The 11,742-nt window shown below is 32.8% G+C and overlaps 1 protein-coding gene across 1 annotated transcript in view; it reads right to left on the bottom strand.

Moving 5' to 3' along the window:
• Positions 1-10,401, bottom strand: part of LOC132551093 (cell surface hyaluronidase-like) — a 31,177-nt gene extending 20,776 nt beyond the window's left edge. The window contains exons 1-11 of the mRNA XM_060215200.1: positions 10,140-10,401; positions 9,740-9,850; positions 9,370-9,533; positions 8,990-9,152; positions 7,352-7,549; positions 6,626-6,844; positions 5,626-5,724; positions 5,096-5,229; positions 2,821-2,893; positions 860-981; positions 317-465 (exon numbers count right to left, since the gene is read on the bottom strand). Coding sequence (XP_060071183.1) covers positions 317-465; positions 860-981; positions 2,821-2,893; positions 5,096-5,229; positions 5,626-5,724; positions 6,626-6,844; positions 7,352-7,549; positions 8,990-9,152; positions 9,370-9,533; positions 9,740-9,850; positions 10,140-10,401 — 1,694 coding nt within the window. The remainder of the gene's footprint in view (positions 1-316; positions 466-859; positions 982-2,820; positions 2,894-5,095; positions 5,230-5,625; positions 5,725-6,625; positions 6,845-7,351; positions 7,550-8,989; positions 9,153-9,369; positions 9,534-9,739; positions 9,851-10,139) is intronic.
• Positions 10,402-11,742: the final 1,341 nt, after the last annotated feature.

The following is an 11,742-nucleotide window of genomic DNA, read 5'->3' on the forward strand; positions in this document are numbered from 1 at the left end:
CTGTGAAATTTCCAATAATCTAAATAGATTAAATATCACATTCATCCGTTCAACGTTTACTTAAAATGACAAAGTCTTATAGTTTTGAAAAAAAAAAAAAATTCCAGGTGATCAAAAGTCAAAACTCACTTATCTGAAGGGGTTCGATGCTTATTGTTCATAACTACATGTAGCGGTTCGAGTATAAAACATTTCCTTATTTTTTCAAATTGCTCATACTTGGTAAAGTATCTCATTTCTTTATCATTAATCTAACGCAGTTTTACAACGATTTATCTTCATTTCCCCGGCAAAGAAACAGCTTGGCATTACTTACTTGTCTGACGGAACAAGGAGTTCATTCTTGTTAACATTCGGTTTTTTCGGGCCTAAGACTAGGTTGTTCGTAACAGTGATGTCGGTTTCCAGGCCATCCTCAAAGAAGATACCATGACCCATAGGAAATAAACACGCAGTGTCCTTCACCTACATATCAAAATATTCATAACGTGGTATTACTGGGATAGTATAACTTCTTATCAACAGCATCCAAGTAAACATCATCACAAGGACTATCACCGTGGCCAGAAATAAGTTTGATATGGTTCCTATTTTCCATCGCGAAAGATACAAACTATGCAGATTCAAGTGTAGTAATCCATCACATTACATTTGTAACTATCTATATGTACATATATACACTCCCATCAGCCGACAAACCATCGCATCAGCAGTTTACTCTTCTGAAAAATAAGAAGCCATTTCGAATCTGCATTGCAATTTTCTATTAATGAACAAATGTAAAGAGTACAATGTAAATGACGCATTAGAATACATCGGTAAAATTACTACATAAAGATATCGTAGGTTTGGTACATACAGTCAAGCTACTAGTGCGATGGATGGTGACACATCGGGCGTACGTGTCGTGGATAGATAATGATTCCACTTTAGCTTTCCCTTCTACATTCCCTGCCAAGTGAAAATGGATCGGATAACGACCTGGAAAATAGAATTCCGAGTTAAGAGAATGATCTGATATATACAAGTACTAGGCACAATTTATATACCTTATCGTCATTAAGGTAGGGTCTGTATACCTTATTGTCATTAAGGTAGGGTCTGTATACCTTATCGTCATTAAGGTAGGGTCTGTATACCTTATCGTCATTAAGGTAGGGTCTGTATACCTTATCGTCATTAAGGTAGGGTCTGTATACCTTATCGTCATTAAGGTAGGGTCTGTATACCTTATCGTCATTAAGGTAGGGTCTGTATACCTTATTGTAGAAACCAACGGTTAATTTCTTACTTAGGTTTCAACAGAACAAAATGTGTGTCCCTGTTTATACAAACCAGTGATGTATTTGCCAATGTGTCAACAGAACAACATATGTGTACCTGTTTATACAAACCAGTGATGTTTTTACCAACGTGTAAACAGAACAACATATGTGTACCTGTTTATACAAACCAGTGATGTATTTACCAATGTGTCATCTGTGCAACACTTTGCCAACTTTGTTGTATTATTTTACAACACGTAACCACATATTCTCAAAATATGCATTTAAGGACTTGTCTGTGATGTTTAGCTTTGTATTATTTTACAACACGTAACCACATATTCTCAAAATATACATTTAAGGACTTGTCTGTGATGTTTAGAGACTGAAGCCGTTTTAGTATTTATCTGTAAAATGTGATATCCATAATTCGATGAAGTGATATAAATGTATTGCTATCAATAATGCGAATAACTTGAATTATTTTTTATTTTTTAAGATTATTAAATTGATATATTATTGTATTAATGATACTAAAAATTCTGGACTTTTAGTGATGATAATAAGTCATTGAACAATATCATTAAATTGATTTAGTGATATAAATAATTCTGTATATTTTATAAAAAGTATATGGTAACAGATGTCAAAAAATGAATGGTTGATTAAAAAATTCGAATTAATGACATCAGCAAATCTCCGGAATGATTGATACTATAAATTCAAATTATTGATAACCATAATCTGAACGTATGATATTGATAGTTTTTTACTTTTAGTGATATGAAGTCGTTTTTCACGTTTATGATTCATTTACTGATATCAGTGATAACGTATAATCAATAATATTAATAAATGTATTGAATGGTGTCAATACTTTTAAGGGTCATTAAACCGTATTATTGATATCTATATTTTATTTAATGATATCAATAATTCAAATTAATGACATTAATTATTAAAATTTGTCCTGTCAATATTTTGAATTAATTATATTAATAAATGAGTTTGTGACATCAATGATTCAAATTAGTGATATCACATTTTGTATTAAAATAATTAAACGACGCTTAATTGAAAAAATTATAATGTTGAAGTATACCAATAAAAAAGTAATGTGTAATGAAAGAGGTGCTTTAAACCCATAAGAAAGTACATTTTCAATATTTGATTATTTTAACAGAATATCAAGTAAACTTGTTTGAGATTTTGTGTACATTTCCTACTTGAATATTTCCATCGTCTTTCCATCATTGGTTTACTTAACATTATTTTTGTTAGATAATCATTGTGCACATTTCAGTGGGTACCTTCCCCTTTCAATAAGGATCATTCGATGAGCTCGGAATGCTTTAATCTGTTTCCGTATTCCGATAGTAATTAAAGCAACATCATCATTGTTTGATTTACAAACTGATATTATTTATCATTTTATTCAGGAATTCAGGAATATTCAATCACTCGATTCTTTACAGCTATTGAATTGATGGTCGTGAACGTTCGATTTATTGGAAAGAGGCTAGCAATATATAATATGAGACGGAAAATAACTTACCCAAAACTTTTTGTTGGCCCATCAGATTTAGTTCAAAGTCGTGAAAGTTACAGCTTGTGAAGCCCTCAACACACTGTATGATGATACAAAAATATTACAAGATACAAGTTAATAACACCGTTTGTACTATTGTATTGTAAATCTAATAATGCTAATGAAGAAAAAAGAATCATTGATTTAAATAAAGCATTTTTTACGATAACATTTGAATATATAATATTTGCATTCGTCCTGCTTCTTTGGAACTGTTTACTTCGGATCACTTTTTGAAGAAGTTGAATTCATGGTTTGTGGATTATAAAGAACTCAAAAGATCTTTTGACAAATTTTTAAAAACTCTTCTGAAAAAAATCTTCTGTAAGAACGTTTGATTTTTCACACTGTACACCATTATACCCCATTGTTAACTGAGAGAGCACTTGAGTTCTCTTGTTATGGGGTTTTACTGCTATTAAGAAAGTGAACAGCGGTATAAATATATGGTTGTGAATTGTACTGAACCAATTATCCTGCGTTCCTAACATGTGGTGTTTCCCAAGGGCCGGTATCCAAAATCACGCATTCGTGGAAGATATCGTCAACTGACATACAAACTTATAACAAAGGGTTTCAAGAGATGCTGATAGAAAAAGAATATGGAGAAGTTTTACGGTCATCATACAGCTGTCAGGGAAAGTAACCTTTTTATATTTTCGATATGAAGCTGGACGTGCTTGATGTTAGTTTGGCTGTTGGTTTTTCGTTGCATATTTGCCATAGTTTTACGATCGTCATATAGCTGTCAGGGAAAGTAATCTTTTTATATTTTCGATATGAAGCTGTACGTGCTTGATGTTAGTTTGGCTGTTGGTTTTTCGTTGCATATTTGCCATAGTTTTACGATCGTCATATAGCTGTCAGGGAAAGTAATCTTTTTATATTTTCGATATGAAGCTGTACGTGCTTGATGTTAGTTTGGCTGTTGGTTTTTCGTTGCATATTTGCCATAGTTTTATTGAATTTGAGTTTTGATTATGATTTTGTTGTCATGCTGGTATTTTCTTGTTGTTTCCATTTTCCGGCAAAGAAAGTGCATGGGTCGTGCGGAAAGATACAAGTTGTAACAACTGTGCACCGTTGTGATCATTAGTATACTGTACATATGTTCACGCGTAAAACAATTGTCACTTATTCAACTATTTTCACATAGCTAATGGGAGGCTAACAGACGTCTTGTGAAATGGGATCTGCTCTGTCGGTCGGATTTTTATAGTGCGATATAAATTATATAAATTGAAAACGAAAGTAAAAACATTCAAAATGTAAGATCTTAAATTAAAATTACGAAATCTTTTTTTTCTTTTCTTTTTCTTTTCTTTTTTTGTTTCGTTTTTGTTTGTTTTTATTTTTTGTTTGTTTTTGTTTTTGTTTTATTTTTCTTTTGATGCTGGTGAAGAATGAAAAAAGAATAAAGAAAATACCAAAATGGCAAGATCATCATAATTCAAACTGAAATTCCATAATATGCGCTAAAGAAACATTAACATGGAGACTCTTGAAAAATCACAAGGAGAATAAGACCAGGTGTTCCGGAAGAGTAGGTGTCTTCTGCTTCATCGACCACACATGTAAACCTTGTTCAAGTAATGCCACGTTCTTAAATGAGAACAAGGTATACAACAATGGAACCAACAGTCAAACTAACGAGCATCAAATATGTTCCAGCAATGGAACTAGAGCTAACACATATTCCAATATGAGTTTGTACATGTAAGATAGCTAAATTACTGCAAGGGCAATTGAAATTTCAGTGAAGTAATTTTTGAAATTGTTATAGTAAATATAAGGATTGATTTTCTATTTAGTAAGTTGCATGTATTAATGAAGGAAAATGAGTCTGGTGCAAATTGTACACGAAATGCCCCGCACTCTATTTTATTTGCACTGGGTTCACTCCCCTTCATCGGTCCATGCAGTCAACAATAAAGGACAATCAACTATTAAAAGTGAGTACTTGCTAGGTCAACACAGAATAAGTTTAGCAAGAAACATGTTTATCTCAAAAGTAGCAACCATCTTTTTTTACGAATTTCCAAATTATCAGTTTTAACAACAACAACAACAACAACAACAACAACAACAACAACAACAACAACAACAACAACAACAACAACAACAACAACAACAACAACAACAACAACAGTAAGTGATGCCTTGGTTACCTACCAAAGCGTTACATCTATCAGATATGTATTGTCTAAGGAAACTTGTAATCAATAAATGTTTTATTATTTACCTTGATATGTCCGCCATAATTATCCTCACCAGATGATTCCCCTTCGATTTTGACATTACGGGTGATGAGTGCAACCTCGGCGCACATAGGAACACCCTTGTAAGTTTTACACAAATGTTCGTGCTCGGCGGCTACTGCAATAAATGCAGAAAAACACAAAGATGTGATTTTGTAATATTTGTAATCACAGATTTAGCGTGTATTTATATTTTGCAACTAGAACGTATTTGCAACTTCAATTAATATGTATATTATCGGTGTCAGAAACTTCTAAACGAAAACACGCCAAACATACACATGCCAGATAAAAAGAGAGTGTTAGGACATTTGTTTCAAATGCAATAAATATTTAAATTAGTAAGAATAAAGATTGAATCAAATGAAACAGAAAGTGTGAGAAATCCTGGATATTAGATAATAATTAAGAATTATGAAAAACTAAAATTATACAATAAACAGAGATAGGATAAACCATTACAAAAATACCATGTATGATTATTAGCATGAGTTTTTATTGCATTTTAACTTACAGTCGATATTGATACGATTTCCACCCAAATTGTCCAAGACTGTGGCAAACTCATAATCATCTGGTTTCATCGAAGGTGATGTAATTACTATTCGGTCGTCTGAAAACCAAAACAAATGCTTAATACTTAAGTGACTTTGGTGTATCAGTAGTTTCAGTATACACAATTTTCTACTTCTAAATGGAGTTGATGTTCTTATCACAAATTTTAGATAACCTATTTTGTATGTCATATTGTAGTACATTTATTCATATATTTTAATTAGAAATAACAACAAAAAACAAAAAAAGATATTACCGATTTGACTCTAAAGTGGGCGGAGCGTCTACGTTAATAATAGTTGAAAGGGGCGTTTTGATGTGAGAGGCCGTTTCAAACAAAATTGTGCAGTTCTTAGTGTGTTGAATTGAGCTGATTTTGCGCTTGTTATATCACTTTTAGTCTCGAATTATTTCAGGAAGTGATAGTATATTCCTTTTTATATATAAACATGGGATTAGATCTTAAATTTCGGTTTCAACACGAGAAGACTTTATTTTCCTATTCATATTGATCATACAAGTCTATCAATTTTGTATGTATTCACTGTATGTATTCATTGTATGTATGGATGTGGGTGTGGGTGTGTATGTATTATAAGTTCATACTGTTTGTTACACCGTTTGTTCCTGAAGGAGGATGACTTAAATGTGACTTACCCGCCGTTCAATTATATTGACAATTAAACTTTCATCAAATTAAATTTTATTGAATCTCTCCTTCAGTCATTAACGATGTAGAAACTCCACCCATTTTCCAGTCAAGTGGATAGATTCGGATCAGGATGTAGGTCGAGGCATAAATAAATAAATTTGATGAAGCATAAAAACAATAATGCTCTCCCCTAATGAAAAAATCTTAATCTTCTGATGATTATTATATGGCGCCAATAGAACGCACATTCTGTAAATCGGAAACTGAAGAAAAAATAACAGGATCAAAAATTTTGTTGCATATTTACCTTTTTGCCAGTTAGTGTCGTCGGCAAGCTCAAGTGTTAAATGTGAATTTTCGCGAAGTACCACCTGAACTTTTGAATAGGATCGGTTGTGGTTCTTTTTTCTGTTAGAACTCAGGGCGCGAAAACTGTATTTCCCGAAATACTTTGCAACTGCATTTACAGTAAAGAAGTCAGTTCCTGTATAACTTATTGCTGATTCTTGGAAACTTCCTGGATCACCTTCAAATTATATTGAGAAATAAAGTATGAACATATTAAAAAGATCTAAATATTGTTTAAATTACTACCGTCTTTAGTGGTAAATTATGTGAAAGAAACATTTAAGCAAAAGTCTATCGAACTATAAGGGGAAACATATGACTACAAAGCTAGAATGAGAAATCTGGGACGTGATTCTTAGGTCTAGTAGCCAATTAAAGAAGTAATGTTACATAGTACTATTGCATTAAATACATTGTTTTTAAAGAATTAGAGAAACTCTTGTCATTGTTAGTTACAACGAAATCTAGGATTCATTGTTTGCATCATAGATAAAGTTTTGTGCTTATGCACAAATGTACTGTGATGTCAACTTATCAATTTTTGATAACGCAATATTCAAACTTCATTCATGCAAAAGGTCTTTGACAGTGTTAATCACTGAATGACAAAGCAATTCTGTATTTTTTTACTTGGTGAACTTCTTTGGAATAGATACAAAAATATGACTTTACGTAAATTACTTACCTTTCTGTATTATGAAAGCATAGCTGTCGTAAAAAAGCAGTTTGCTGAAATCAGATTTTTCTCCGTCCTTTTTACCTAGAAATTTATCAAATACGTCGAATACTTTCTGAAGCCAATTTTGTGGTACTCTCTTTTCAGGGTCTCTTGCGACAAATGACTTCCGCAACACACCAGTGACGACGAATTTATCAGGAATGTCTGCAAATTAATTGTGATATTTTCTTAAACCCGTCGAAGACTTGTTGACTATGTACTGTACAAATACCAAAATTAACATTTTAACACATTGACAAAAATAAAACTTTATAACAAGTTATAAGATTATATGTAACATTTTCTTGGATAGCACGTTGTAATAATAACAACTAGTTTCAATACTGAGAGGCATGTCCTGGTAGTTTATAAACTCAAAATTTTGTATGCAACTATTCTGAAAATAGCATAAATATACATATCACTTTTCAACAAAACCATATAGATGAGTACTCTCTCTCTCTCTCTCTCTCTCTCTCTCTCTCTCTCTCTCTCTCTCTCTCTCTCTCTCTCTCTCACGCACAGACATGCTAATCAAATGCTGACTCTAATTTAAAGCTTAGGCTTTAATCGCATTAAAATGACTAAATAATATCATATGTTTATATCTAAAAATAAATTTACATTAGCTTGAAATAATTTTTTTTTTCAAATATCCACATCAAAAATCTAGTTAAGGATGTACTCCTCGTAGAAGTTAAAAAAAATCCAGTATTAAACTTTTTTTTCTAATGGAGATTTATCGAAATATTTGAAAAATACCATATTGCTGCAATGCTTTTTCTGGTACCGACGTCAGAATATGTGTAATATGAAATAAATGAATTCCATATTTTATTCTTATCTATTTTCCTGAATAACACACATTCTCTGTTATTTTCGCGAAATTTAAAAGAAATATATATTTCGTCCTTCATTACAAAGTAAGGGTATGAAACTTGGATATTGAGAAAAAACATGTTTTCAAGTTTGTTTTCATTTAATTAAACGAGCTGTAACTTGCATAATATTGAAATGTTCCAAAATGCAAATTTTCCATTTGATCATCTTCGAGCATTTGACTTTTTAAAGACTTTATGGTTTGATAGAGAACTTTTCGAGGATAATTTTCATGAAAAGAGGTGGTCTCTGTGCTACAATTTGCACCCAAACAGCTTGTTTTTCCTAGATAAAAAAACCAGTTGAAATATCTATTTTCGGATGCTAAAAATCCGGAGAAGTTGTAACGAAGTTGGAATTCATAAATTTGAAATCTGTGACTTGTGATGATAAAAATAAATTAAAAAACAACCGAAGACTTCCATAGTTAAACTCAAGAGAACTACTTAAAACAAAAAAGAAAAAAAAATGAAATTGTTAACGCTATTAACCGAATCACGCAATGAACGACACCATCAAAAAGTGTACTCAACGAGCGAAATGTCTTCAAAGCGTCATGTAAATCGCCCGTTTTCAAGTACAAGTTTTACGAAATAACAGACAATAATCCAAGATATTCTGTCAGTCTTCTTTTTTTTATTGAATAATATCTTACTTCCGGTTAAAAATCATAGGAGTACATAGAAATATCGTGTTTCGAATTTCATAAAGGTCGTTAAAACTTACCAGTTAAGTATTTTTCGAATCTGTTAACTTCATCATCAAAGCTTTTCTCCTTTCGTTGATTGAATTTGAACGCCTCTTCCTTTACATTTTGATCAGTAAATTTGTCCAATGTTAAATCAAATTGGTACAGGATAAAGCCTTGCAAATTTTCTTCTTGTGTTACCTTAAGTAAAAAGAATGATAGAGATCAGTTGTGCGATAAACTACCTGAAATAATTTACTTGAAATTGGATGTAATTAACACGGATGTATTGGACTTTTTTCAAAACTTAAAACCAGGTGTTTTGATTTTCTTTCATTTAAGTAACATAATACCCCATTACCATGTTTTTTATACTGATAAGTCACCGTGTAGTTGGTGCCTATCCCTGTGGATTTACCTCTTTTGAATATTCTGCCTTTGGCATCTTGTGTATTGTTTCCTTCAGTTTAGTTGATGACATTTTCTTTTTACCATATATATTCAGTCCACCTCCACTAGATACACCTATGAACTTATCACCAAAATCGTCTTTTGCAACATTGTAACCTGGATTTCTCTGACCTGTAACAGTGGGTAAGTCATACACAATTAATCAAATAAGACTGCGAAATCTGCAAATCATACTGACAATATAACTTGCATTCTTCAAAGCGGCAGTATTCTGATTCCATGGTAATGGATTGCATGTATACTCAAAACCAATGTTGATAGAATATTTAATGGTGTCTTCAGTAATAACAAATATATTTCACTCTAATATGTTATACCTTTCACTCGTGCTGCGCTAGTATTCGAATTGAGGACCACTGGCTTAGCAGTATCACGACCAATGGATCGAGCTACAGAGAAGTTCTCTCTAGCCCAGCCGTATATTGCGTCTTGCAGTGTGAAATATATTTATTACTGAAGACGCTATCAAATGTAAATGTAAAAGAAAAAGAAAATGTGATACTGTACATGAATAATTAACTCATTACAGTTTTACGATTAAATGCTCCTTTCAGATAATTAGTGCTGGAAATTGGAAAATGTATAGATCGAATACTTTGGTTCAACGACAAAAATAAAAACTGTTATTAATTAATATTGTACTGCATCTGCATGTAACAAATGGGTTTTATGTCAAAACCGACAAAAAACAAATTAACTTATATTCTTTGGACTTACCAAGAAGCCGGATGGTCAGATTACCGGTATACCGACAGTTTTCATTTCCGATATCCATACGGCCACCTTTCTCTATGAGGATGTATTTGCTCTGGAGGAGAAGCGTTTTGTTATACTTAAATACCAACTGTCCACCTTCGGCTATTGTGATTCCCGCATATTTAACATCTTCACCATACTCGTCATACAGGATTTTCTCGGAGACTGTAACTTTATCACCATCCTTATTACCCTGCAAATATTCAATAGGGTCAGTAGGCATTGTAATTTAATAAATGATTCATTCGGTAACCTATCGGAATAATAAACCCCTTGTTGTAGATGGCGATAAGAGGTCCAAATAAAGAAATATACGAGAGAAGAAATGGTTAAAGTGATCGAATCTCTATCAGAGTTCAGTCGAGATTTACCAACCGACTGCTCTTTTGGTTGGCTTGCTGTTGCATTCATACGAGGATGAACTTATCAATTTATGATTTAGCTTATTCATTTTGCTTAAAAAGGCCTTGAAAGTCCTTCCATTTCATTTTCTAAAATATTTATGATCTCTTGCGTTTAGGTAGCAAGAATTCCATCGCATAAAGTCACAGAAAATGTAGCTCAAGGACACGACAGACTCTTTTACATGAACATCTTACCTCGATCTTTTCCTACAATGAAATCAACATATGCGGCTACATTTACAAAGCTACATAATAAGCCGAATAATTTCAATTAAACTTTGGTGGATTTTTCATATCTGGAGAGCACTTTTCCTGTATCCTTAGTCTATGGTGTTTAAATGTCGCGGAAAATTCGATATTTGAGGACTTGTTCTCAGTATCACTAATCTCGCGCAAGACCCAGCAACTGACAGAAAAAATCACAACACCGTTTCGGGAGATGTAGGTGGATGAAAATAATGGGATAGCATATCGGTTATAATAATCATATTGGGAAATATTCTATTTCCTTATCAGCAAAATAAGACTCCGTAGAACAACCATAAGCGATATAAGTAAACCTTCTCAGAACCAGGGCTGTACTACAAACTAAACCTTCTCAGAACCAAGGCTGTACTACAAACTAAACCTTCTCATAACCAAGGCTGTACTACAAACTAAATCGTCTCAGAACCAAGGTTGTGTTACAAACTAAACATTATCATAACCAAGGCTGTACTACAAACTAAATAGTCTCCGAACCAGCGTTGTGCTACAAACTAAACCTTTTTAAAAACCAGGACGGTACTATCAACTAAACCCTCTCAGAACCAGTGCTGTACTACAAACAAAACCTTCTCAGAACCAAGGACGTACGACAAACTAAACCTTCTCATAACCAAGGCTGTACTACAAACTAAACCTTCTCAGAACCAAGGCTGTACTACAAACTAAACCTTCTCAGAACCAGGGCTGTACTATAAACTAAACCTTCTCATAACCAAGGCTGTACTATAAACTAAACCCTCTCAGAACCAAGGCTGTACTCATAACCAAGGCTGTACTACAAACTAAACCTTCTCAGAACAAGCGCTGCACTAAAAACTAAACCTTCTCAGAACCAAGGCTGTACTACAAACTAAACCTTCTCAGAACCAAGGCTGTACTACAAACTAAACCTT

This window comes from Ylistrum balloti, unplaced genomic scaffold (genome assembly GCF_031769215.1).
Source record: "Ylistrum balloti isolate Yb309-2 unplaced genomic scaffold, AGI_CSIRO_Ybal_v1 Utg370176, whole genome shotgun sequence".
In the NCBI taxonomy this organism is placed as follows: domain Eukaryota; kingdom Metazoa; phylum Mollusca; class Bivalvia; order Pectinida; family Pectinidae; genus Ylistrum; species Ylistrum balloti.